This window comes from Phyllostomus hastatus, unplaced genomic scaffold (genome assembly GCF_019186645.2).
Source record: "Phyllostomus hastatus isolate PE091 unplaced genomic scaffold, TTU_PhHast_1.1 phas_scaffold_46, whole genome shotgun sequence".
NCBI lineage: Eukaryota > Metazoa > Chordata > Mammalia > Chiroptera > Phyllostomidae > Phyllostomus > Phyllostomus hastatus.
Window position 1 is genome coordinate 43,510,720 of NW_025334032.1, and position 11,979 is coordinate 43,522,698.

At 50.6% G+C, this 11,979-nt stretch overlaps 1 protein-coding gene across 1 annotated transcript; it reads left to right on the plus strand.

Annotated features, from left to right (window-relative positions):
- The first annotated feature begins 5,685 nt into the window (after positions 1-5,685).
- Positions 5,686-8,580, plus strand: LOC123807442 (putative protein FAM90A16P/FAM90A17P). The gene is given in 7 exon segments (XM_045821260.1): positions 5,686-5,805; positions 6,258-6,457; positions 6,912-7,020; positions 7,664-7,816; positions 7,931-8,136; positions 8,318-8,360; positions 8,362-8,580. Coding segments are annotated over 7 exon segments (1,050 nt in total).
- Positions 8,581-11,979: the final 3,399 nt, after the last annotated feature.

The window sequence follows — 11,979 nt, forward strand, 5'->3', positions numbered from 1 at the left end:
TTTCATATTTCTCTGGGCCCTCTGTATGTCCTTCTCGGAGAAGTGTCTGTTCAGGTCTTTTGCCCATTTTTAATTGGGTTGTTTGTCTTCCTAGAGTGCAGTCATGTGAGTTCTTTATATATTTCAGAGATCAAACCATTGTCCGAGGTATCATTAACAAATATGTTTTCCTATATAGTTGGTTGTCTTTGCATTTTAATGCTGTTTTCCTTAGCCATGCAGAAGCTTTTTATTTTGATGAGATCCCATGTGATTATTTTTACCTTTATGTCCCTTGTTTTAGGGGAAAATAGTGGGATACAAACTCAATATTTGGAAATAAAAGGCATTTTTGTATACCAACAATAAAATATCAAAAACAAATAAAAAAATCACACTTGATATAGCAACAAGAAATAAAGTACCTAGTAATAAACCTAACTAAGGAGGTAAAAAACCTGTACTCAGAAAACTACACAACACTGAAGAAATAAATTAAGGAAGACACAAACAAATGGAAGCATGTACCATGTTCCTGGAATGGAAGAATTAACATCATCAAAATGTCCATACTACCCAAAGCAATTTATAGATTCAACACAATCCCTATTAAAGTACCAAAGACATATTTCACAAATATAGAAGAAACATTTCAAAAAGTTATATGGAACCATAAACAATCCCAAATAGCCACAGCAATTTTGAGGAAGAAGAACAAAGCAGGAGAGATCACAATACCTGATATCACACAGTATTACAAGGCCACTGGAATCAAAACAGCTTGGTACTGGCATAAGAAAACACATAGACCAATAGAATAGAACAAAGAGCCCAGAAATGAACCTGAGTCTCTATGGTTAATTAATGTTTGACAAAGTGGGCAGAAGCATAAAATAGAGTAAAAGTAGCCTCCTCAACAGATGCTGTTGGAAGATCTGGACAGCTACATGCAAAAAAATGAAACTTGATCACCAACTTACACCATACACAAAAATGAATTCAAGGTGGATAAAAGACATAAGTCATGGCACCATGGAAGTCCTGGAGGAGAAAATAGTCAGGAAAATCTCAGATACTCCACGTAGCAACATTTTCACCAATATGTCCCCTAGAGCAAAGGATTTTCACATTTTAAAAATCATTTTAACCAAAGTGTTAGGAATCTAATAAGATTAAGGTGAAAACAAAGTTACATGTCTTCCTGGAGCACCATGGCAGAGCCCCAGGTGTTAGAGCAGCTCTGATGACAGTCACGAGTGGTCATGCCTGGACTTGGAAAGAAAAGCCACTAAGAGGGTCTTGAAAGAACTAACCTATGCTAAAACATCTGGTATGAAGACAGAAGTGGCTTTAAATAAGAATTACAATATTGACAGTAATTAATTAAAACACTAACTTTAGGTTATAATAAAATATTCCCATGATAAAGTTCAATTTCATTACTATTTACATAATCTGTGCTTATACTAGTACTACTGAGTTACGCACTAATCATTAAAAATATACTTTATTAATATGGAAATCATTATTAAAAGTAATACATTAGTCACATGAAACTATGAAGTACTACTGATATATTCTGCTTTACATTACAAATATCAGGTTAGAGTTTGATAAAATATATCATCACTGAAATGGTGTCTAGAGTTCTAGTTATTTTTTTGTCAAAAGGACTATCTCTGCATTTCATAATTTAAGCATGTGAAAGAATGTGTCAGCCCTAAAGTACTACCTAAAACAATGTTTATAATGACATATACTGCATTAAAAAACGCCAATAATGTGTTAAAAGAAGGATATGATTAAAACTCTTTGGGGGCCTGGAAAGCAATAAAACAGTCCTCTAGTGTTAATTGAGGCTCAGTGAGTGGCATTTGCACACATATGCTGACACATGTGTCTTCCATTTGATACCCACAATCACCCTGCCTTTATGGGCCGTGTGCACATTTAACAAGTGATGAGCACTAGGTTCAGGAAGCTTAGCTTATGACAAAATCGCACGGCTAGAAATTGAGACCTAGAGTTTAAACTTAGCTCTGCCTGTCCTGAATGGCAGATAACTAAACATTCTTGTCTTAAGAGATAAACACCAGAACCAGGCTTTACCTCCATATGTCACCTGTCAGGTCTGCGACCAGAGATCACCCCTTCACCACCTCCCTCCTCTTGGCCTGTCCACAAAGTCACTCCGCATGCCCAGTTCTCCTATTGCTGTGCAAGGAACCTACTGTTCATTGACCCTAGTTCCGAAATCAGCCCCTGCCTCTCTGAACACCCTCCCGAGCCGGGGTCTCAACACCCTTCCAACCCTGAAATCTAGCATGCTTTCGGCTGGACTTGAACATCCCTCTGGCCAGGACCCAACCCGTTTCTGCACCTGGGATGAACTTTTCTCCCAACCCTGGGCTAGAACACCCTCCTGATTGGCACACCACCCTCCCAACCCCGAGGTGGAGACCTCCCAGTCCAGGCTTCAGACACCCACCCTCCCGGCCATCTGTCCACACAGGGTCCTCCTGCAGAAAGCCCGTCAGAAACACCCTGGATCCACACCATGCTAGGATTTATCACGTCTACTGGAATCAACCCAATAAGTGATTCCTTCTGTAAACCAAGTCTGGTGAGAATGCTGGATGACAAACTGAAAAAAGACGGCCCGAGGGACACTCCAGAACAAGAAAGTCTTTCTCGACAGTGAAGGAAAATACCCGTGAGGAACCGGGCAGAGTCAACTCTCCACCCCCGGCCACCATGGGCACCCGCACAGGTGGGCGTCTGCTCTTCTAAACAGTTCCCACCCCAGGGCGGTGGCTGTATGTCAGCGTCCGCAGGTATTTGACCCCCAGTGCTGTTCCGGATGACCTTGTCTATACTAATGATTTATCTGCGCCCCCGGTGACCCTGGTTTAAGCCCTGGCATGCTAGCCCCGCACTTCAAGTTCCCCTGGCAGGGGCTCAGAACCAGCTTGGATTTCCCGCTACGGCCAGGGGTACGCCTGTGCACCTGCCCGCAGCGGCTGCGGCTGCGCTCTTCCCCGCCGTGGACTCGACTCACCGTGAGCCACCGTGCGGCGAACCAGGTGCGCTGCTCTACTCTCCAGATCACTCCTCCAGGTCCGGGTACCCGGATCCTGTCTGAACTATACGTCCCTTCTACCGCGTACATTTTTGGGTGAAACCCATTTATATTGTCCTCGACTACACTGAAAACTTCACAGCTGAGAGGCTCACCGTTTTTATAAAACGAATTCTGTCCTCTACTTTCTATTGTGAAAGAGATTGTAATATATAAGCGTTAGGGCCATCGGCTGGATGAGTGGTGACAGGAACACACTTACAGTGTCCGCATGGAGGGATTCATGTTCCCCTTCCTCAATGTGTCTTCATAGGCGCAATACCAGCACCTGACCCTACACACGACCAGGTGGCCAGTGCAAGAGATGGCGGGAAGGGTCAATTGCCAACCAATGGGAGCAGGGGCCGAGCGAGCAGGTGCCAGTGCGTCCCCTTGCATCCACGGGAACAGATTGTGACAGGCAGGGACAGGGCGCTCCCCGTGTCCACCTGGGGACCATTTACGCAGGGCCGGCGGGGACTGAAGTGGCAAAGCAAAGTGCAAATCTGGTCGTTCTGAAAGGACAAATCGCCGGCTCCTACCCGGTGCATTTCCCTGTTCAGTCGCGTAGAGAGACCGCGAGGATTGCCGGCGGGAACGGGGACAGGCAGGGTCTGTGCGGAGGGCAGAAGCGCTGCTGGTCCGCAGACACCCGGGTTCGATTGGCACCCGGGAGGGAAGGAGCAGGTGAAAGCCACAGGGCCCTGAGGAGCGGCGGGCTTGGTGCCCTTGGACTCTGTCCTTAGCCCGCCCCTCCATGTCTGATCTCACAGGCCTACTGTGGTCCACCCGCATTGCAGAAGCAGACAGCGCGCAAAAGCTGGGGACTTGTTTTTCTTACTACACCTGCGGGGTCCTCGCTGGAAGCAGGTGGGACTCCCACGACCACACCCTGATAAAGCCGGAAGGAGTAAGGATTGCACCTCCCTAGGGGACCTGCCTTCTCCTGGGGGGTTCTGCTAAAGTGGTGGGGATTCCCACCTTCCTGCAAGGGATTATGCTAATGTGGGGGTGATCGCGCTGTGCTCTCACGGGACTTGCAGACCACATAAAAGTCCAGGAGTACGGGACCCTCCAGCCTTCTCCTGTCAGCTGCTGGAGGGTGCGTCGCGTCTGGAGGACCTGCTCCAACACTTCAGGTCTGGGAATCCAGTGGTGGAGAAGCGTCTCGCACACTTCAGGTGGGTTTCCTTTCATTCTGGCCCTTGGCCTGTCCCTCCAAGAAATGGGACACTAGCAACTACGTATTGTGGGGCTTGAGGGAGTGGGGTAAGTGTTCTTCATTTGCACAGTAACTGGGCAAAATGGAGGACAAAAGGCATCTTCTCAATGCTAATGGTTACTCCAAGCGTGAATATGAAAGGTAGTGGAGCCAGCAGTGTGCTCTGTGGGAGCTGGGCGTGAGCCGTTATGGAAACCGGGTGTCGCAGGCCATAACTGACTAGTTTGGACATAGTCCCGACACATTAGCGTGGGCTGGTGTAGCTCAGAGGATTGTGCACGGGCTGTGAACTAAAGGGTCCCTAGTTCAATTCCCAGTCAGGGCTCATGCCTGGGTGGCAGGCGATGTCCCCAGTAGGAGCGTGTGACAGGCAACCACTCATTCATGTTTCTCTCGCTCTCTGTCTCCCTCCTTTCTCCCCTCTGTCTAAAAGTGAAGAAAATCCTAAAAAAATACAAGTTCATGTCAAATATATTGGAAAGAAATTAACAATAGTACATGGAGAGCAAATTTACTTATTGGAAATAACAGGATAGCCCATCAACAGTGAAGTTTTCAGTCTAGCAGAAGAGAAAATAGTTTTATCTTGGTGAATTTGTATTTGAAACTACCTGCTCTTCTGTCCCATGGGAAATTCAAATTTCCCAGAAGACAGCAACTTCATGGGGCTTTCTAACTTGTCTGGTACATGATCCAGTGCAGCAATGATGACGGTGTACTTCTGGGGAATGATGCCTTCCTCTGTCCTGCTAGGTTGCCGGGGACATAATTCACTAAAGTCTCTTAGGTCATTCATCCCATTTGACCAGGTGATCCTCAAGTGTCTCACCTTAGAGTCCTGACAAGGGAATAAGCCCCCTTTTAGGGTCGTGTCCTGGGCGATGGCTGTCAGCTTAGAGCCCTGGCCTGGTGGCTGGCATTAAGGTTAGAGCCCTGGCCTGGTGGCTGGCAGTCAGCTTAGAGCCCTGGCCTGGTGGCTGGCAGTAAGGTTAGAGTCCTGTCCTGGAGGTGGGCAGTCAGGTTAAAACCCTGACCTGGGGAGTGGGAAGTCAGCTTAGAGCCCTGCCCTTGGTGAGGGTCAGGCAGGTTAGATTTCTGAACTGGGAGTGGGCAGTGAACTTCGAGCCTTGACCTGGGCATAGGTAGTACGAAGAGGGAGAACACGGCTTCAGATAGAGGTGTTCTTGGCCTCCAAGGTGGCTTTCCTGAGTGATCAGGAGGTCCCTTCATGCCCACTAAGAGCAGAATCTTCATGAGGACCTTTTCTCTCTGTGTGATTTTTAAAAACTTTCTTTTTTTCCCCTCAGAAGATCCGCAGATTTACACCTGGGCAAAACTGAGTCAGAGCCTCACCACGGTGCTGTAGATGGCGGGTCGTCACCCACAGGCTGGGCCCAGCAAACCCCTGAGGGCCCAGAAAGGGCAGAAGCAGCCAAGGGCCGCGGTGGCTGTCAGGGGACCCCCATCGGAGGAGGAGGACCCCAGGGTGAGTGGGGGCTTGGTGCTATCGGGAGTCTGGGCTGGCAGGTGCGACTGACATGGAATTTGGACATGGCATATCCTTTGCCCATAATTATGGGTCCTTTCCCTTTTAGGGGACACCTGCTGGGGTTATATTCACACGGTAGCTTGGTCCCTTCAGTACAGAACACCAACTTCATTTCCTAGTTAAAATTCTAGCAGCCTGTTTTGTGCTGCAATGGTTTCATTCGGTGTACGTGCCTCAGCTTAGAAATGAAACTGTTTCTCATGCATTCCTCTCACTAACTCGGGGTGGGGGATCCCCGGTAGTATATCCAATAGCAGGTGCCTGGGGAGCCCCATGCTTCGACCCTAGTCACTAACACATATTCACAGTCTAGGAATCACTCCTCTTTATCACTGTTCAAATGTGCATCTGGTTGGGGCTGACGCACTGTCCCGAATCTCCCCCCTCAGGTGAAATGCAAGAACTGTGGGGCCTTTGGTCACAAGGCAACCAGCACCCGGTGTCCCATGAAGCACTGGGATGGGGCCGTAGCCCCCCAGCCCCTCAGCTCCAATAAGATGAAGGAGAACCGGAAACTGTGCTCACCTGGGGATGCCAGGAACCCAGGGTCCACAGCCCTGCCTGCCAAGGAGAAGGAGCAGAGGCCCAGGTGAGCACTGTGGGGGTTGGAGCCCAACCTTGGGGGAAATCCATGGGGCTGGGGTCCCTTATCTCTCCACGGTCTGCATTAACATCTCCTGGCAAGGATGGAGACAGGGAGAGAGAGAAGGAGACCCCTGTCTCCAGGGTCACGCTCCAGGTGGTCACTCTCCAGCTGGGGGGTCACTGGGGCAATGGAGGCTAGGGATAGGCATGGGATCACATGGGACTTGTAGAAGGACAGGCAGAGAGGCCATGGTGTCAAATAAAAGTCCTTCATGGACAAGCCTGGAGGAGAGAGGGAGGGAAGGAGTGAGGGGCAGGAGGGGCCAGTGTGGCAAAGGCACCTGGCCTCAGTCTCTGACTCACATGGGAAGAGGGTAAGTGTCTTTGCCACAGAAAGTTTTGTCTCCACTGAGGGCAAGGAGTGGAGTGACTTTCTTTCACCATGTCGTGTCCTGCAGCCAAGAAGACCAGCAGAGACAGGCTCTGCTCCAGAGATATCCCAGAAGACCCCTCGGGAGGCTGCAGCCATCCAGGAAGGATCAGGAACAAATCTGTAACTACCTGAGGGTGAGTGTCTGCACTGTCTGAGCTCCTCTACTTCAATGAGTCAACCCCCACTGCCCTCAGTTCAGTTGTTAGCGGGGGAGGGGCGGGATTGTGGGACCCTCCAGGAACCTCGCTGGTGCCTGGAGTGTATTTCACCAATGTCACCTTCCAGCGTGCCTGTGAGTGTGCCTTACACTTACATGTGTGCCAACACTGCACTGCTGGAGGGTGAGGTTAGGACCTCAGTAGATGTTCCCAGATGGTGGGATCCCTCGGGGAGAACTGGCATGTTGAAACTGGGAACCCTACACCCAGATGACCCCCCAAGCTCACTAGTGATCAAACTGCCCTCAAACACCATGAGTTGGGTCCCTTCTTGAACGAGGGAATCTCAGGACTTCATTCCCTTCACTGACAGGGGGCACTAGTAGCAATTGTCTTTTTTGTCTGGTGTCAGGCTTGGTACAGAGGGCACTGTGTGACTTCTGTCACAGTGTCCAGCTCTGAGGTCAGTGACCTCCTCATCTGTACCATCACTGAGGGCACAGCAATTTCTGTGCATGTCCCCTTTGAAGATCTTCGTTGTCCTACTTTGTTTCCTCTTGTTCTGTCTTTGATGCAGAGGAAATTCTAATGTGTAATCTCTTTCTGTCTCTGCCTCCAGCACCCACACCAGCCTATGCCAGTCCACACGACCCAGAGGATATGTCTGGGAGACATTGGTCACACCACGAGTTCCCCTGACAGAAATCCTGATGAGATATCCACAGTGTCTGCCATCCACAGAGCTGAGAGGAGCATCTTCTCACCAACGGTGGTAAGTAAGGGAGAGAGAGTGCCTGTCAGTGACAGCCATCACCCAGCAGGCAGGGGCTTTGTCCAGGGTCCTGGCTCCAACCCACATAATCTAGCTCCTGCCTTCATCCCTCAGGCACAGGCCAAGCACCCAGATGTGAAATCACCAAGCATGGGACAGGCTGCTGCTCACAGTTCTGGCCACAACTCCCAAGTCAGCCTCAAGGCCCCTGGTAAGAGGGCTGCAGAGAGCCCTGTGCAGACCAGCCAGAACCCCCTAAAGAAGCCCAGACTCAGCTCCTGCCCAGCCCCCCAGAAGACCATGCCAAGGGCAGACCCAGAGTGTGTCCAGCCAGTCCGTCCTCCAGCAAGTGTTCCTGTGCTCACACCTGCACTGGCACCTCAGGCTCCCAGGAAGACACCTACCCAGGGAGAAAGTATTGGCCTGCCGCCTCCACCCAAGGGACATCTCCTGAGCACTGTCTACACCTGCCCTGTGTCTCAGCATCCTCTGGTTTCCCAGAGGCAAGGCCAGCCCTCTCAGAATGGTCCTGAGAAGGTTAAAGGGGAGGCCAGTGGAGCTCCAGGCTCCTGAGCACTCCCTCAGTGCTGCCTGCTGAGGGCCCTGCCCCTCCTGCTCAGAGCCCTCCCTCCCCAGGGATGGCAGAGGCACCCTACGCCTCTGAGTCTTCAAGTGCCCTCTACGAAGACCTACAGGTCTCCTCCTCCTCTGAGGACAGCGAGGACCTGCAGGACTTCTCCTTCTGGGAAGACACTGATGACTAGTGAGATGCCCGTGTCTGTCAGACCAGTCCTCCACACCGGGTGACCTGGAGTGACTGAGGAACTAGGGAGGGGAAGTCTCGGGGACAAGCTCTTTCTAGGAAACAGGCCAGTCCCGTACTGTGTTCTGTGGACATCTGCTGGGAACCTAGATCCTGTTTGGGGACACAGACTTGTAAATACTTCACTTTGAATCATTTGGGTTAAGTGATATTTCTAAACGTATTTGTTTATTAGCTCCTGTTGGTAAAGTGATATTGCTAGTGACATTGTTAAGTACGTGTAGTTAAATTTGTAAATTTATATTAATGCACAAGGAATTAGGTCAGTTAGGAATAGTAGCTTTTACACTGTACTTTCAATAGGAAGTTAGGTCATGTATTTATGTGAGGTTAGCAGCGTCCCCACTTTGGGGACACTGGGCACAGGACTGGGGACAGCACAGCAGGTGTGAAGCAGTGCCTGTCTGAGGGGACACTGTCCACTGTGTGGGGTTTTTCAGTGAAAAGGAGAATGGGGCCCCTTCTGCAGACATTGTACCTTTGTTTATGAAATGCCATCATAAAGTTGTGTTTACAAGTCCCTTTCCTTTTTAATAAACATCTGCCCAGTATTTGTTGTTCTTGGTCTTCATTTTTGAGTATTTCTGGTCATTTTAAAAGCAGTGGTTTTTCCTCAAAGCTCATTTCACTCATAAGGAAGTTGAGTCTGGTACAACAGAGTGCCTCCTGAGGCAGAACCTCAGCCTGACCCAGCTGGACAGCATCAGTATGGGAATACTCAAGAAACGCTCTCCTGAGTCTGCTGTAGCTTCAAATGAGGATTGCTTGTACGCAGGCTGAGTGTGCTCTGGGCGCACATGGGGCTCAGTTGGTCAGTTTTCATACAGCCTCACTCCTGAGTCCCACTCTGACTAACTCGAAGGTTCTGTGTGTACCACAGTGTGCGGTGCTGGGCATTTCAAAGCTCCCTGGGATGGTGGCAGTGGGCAGCTGTGTTTGAGAACCACTGGAGGTGAGGGTCAAATTATCTCGGGAGGCAACCTCGCTCCATGCTCTACTTCAGGACAAGGTCAGACTAGGTCAAGGTCAAACCCATGGCCCTGTAGAGCTGATTTCCTTGGAAAGAGCACACCACTGCTCCTTCCTCCCGCCCTGGAGGAAGCGATTCCTGCTGCAATCCTGGGACGGTCAGTCCCCGTCACAGTGCATTGGGTGCATGGTCGTGCATTTCCCAGGCTCTGCACAGTCTTTTACTCCTGTGCAGAAACTACGCACCATCACTCTTAGAATTCTCATTATTGATGTCCCTATCACGGTCTTTTTCATCATGGTGGCTATCTCCCATGATTTTGATGATCATCCTTTCTGTCATGGGAAACTGTGCTGCGTGTGGTCACTCAGCATCACATGCAGTCTCTCTGTTCCCGCAGGGTGTCCATGTCATTGCATACAAAATACACACAGCAGGTCCTAGAGAGACACTGTTCGCCATGGTGTCCTTCCCGACGCTGAAGTTCTGACGTTCCCATGTCCCCTGTGCGGCAGGGTCTTTCTTAGTCTTCATGAGGAGACCTGAGTAGCATGTTCTCTCCGCGTCTCAGCCAAGGGAAACACTCTTTGATCTCCACGAGGGACACGTGCGTACCTGTAAGCCCTGCAGTAAAACTCGTGGCACACACCTGTCCCATCCACCTTTGGCGGTTCTCGTTCCCCTTCCCACTGTCAATCAATATGTCCAACACGTTGCAGCAGCAGAATCCCAGAATCCCAGCCACCGCGGGACTCCGAGGACATGCGCACAAACGCCAAGTGTCTTCGGCGTTCTGTTCAAGGTGCTGCCCCGAAACTGCCCGGCATTCAGTGCCTGCGGCTCCACAAAAACCTTTTCCTTTAAATATGTTAAACACTGAACGTGAAATAGCCCCTAGAGTCCAGGACACCCACGGGACTCCGGAAGGAAACAGGGAGACTCCCGCGCTGTGGAAGGAAGTGCAGGCTGGGAGGGCGGGGCGACGGCCGAATTCAGCGCGGCCCCGCCCACCTGAAGCCCCGCCTTCCAGGCTCCGCGCAGCTCCCCGAGAGCATCCGGGTCACCCTCCCCGTACTGCCCGGTATCCCGCTGAACCGGAAACCCAGTTCCCTCGTCATAGGTCCTTCTCCGGCGCGTGGCTTTCGTATTCCTTTTCGCACCAGCAATTTCCCGGCCTCCCGGCCCGGCCCCCACGCCCCACTTCCGAAATGAGTGGGCGGCGAGGCCCACGCAGCGATCCCCACCCCCGCCCTCGGTGCTCCGGTGTGTGGAGCTCCGTGCTCCCACCGCAGCCCCAGGGTTTCTGTTCCGCTGGGGGTTCTGAGTTCCCCAGTGGCGCCAGCTGCACCTCCGGCAGAGGCGCCCCTGCGCTCGGGCTTTGCGCCGCGTTCCTGCCTGGGGGCTCCTGTTCGCCCCTGGCGCTGGGCCGAGCCCCCTAGGGGAAGGAGTGCAGACCCCTCTCTCCCCTGGTGGGCAGTGCGGGGTCTCCGCACTGTGATTTGACATAAATAGCCGTAGTTTTAATTTACATTCCACTAATAATAACCGTAATAATGACCCACCCTTTTTGTTCCAAAGTGACATTTTAAATGTCAGTTGACTAGACCTGCATGAAGGATTTTCTGGACCAACAATGAACCAGTGAGGTGCCCCTTCTCATTGACAAGGCCAATAACTTGCAATTCTGTTGTGTGTGCTGGATACTCATGCTTCCAGACTGACACTCACATCAGGTGCTGATGGTGGCGTTGGCTGTTGTCATTTTTAGTTTTTCTCCCTTGTCAGTGTAAGGGAAAAGACTTCAATGCCTCTGACTAAATAGGTGTGGCATGTTTAAAAAATTCTCACGGCTCACCTTTCGAAAATTGCCGGTGTATGGCATCAGTAAAATTAATTTCTGACAAGAAATGGTGTCAGAAGGTCATGAGTTGCAAAAGTGGGGTGCAATTCACAGACTCAGGGTCCCCCTGACAGCCCTGGGGAGGGAGGGCTCTGAGCAGGAGAGGCCGGATACTCAGCGGGTGGAACGGAGGGAGCTGCCAGGAACCTGGAGCTCCACTGGCCTCCGTTGAACCTGGTGAAGAGTGGGGTGATACCTTGACCCGCTAAAATGCTAAGAAAATGGATCAGATTGAGAGAGAGAGTTTTAAGGTAAAGTGGATACATGTTAAATTAGGACATAAAATTCATAATAGAGCAGGAAGGAATTGAAACCAAACTCATAGAGGAAGTAAATCACTCAGCTGAGATCAAAGGCAATGTATGTCCTGTTGTGAGGGAGACGGCATAGCCAATGAACGACAGTGCAGAAATACGGGGAATCGAGTGTTTGAAAGTCCCTACGTGCAAAGGGACCCACTTCCCAGGTGA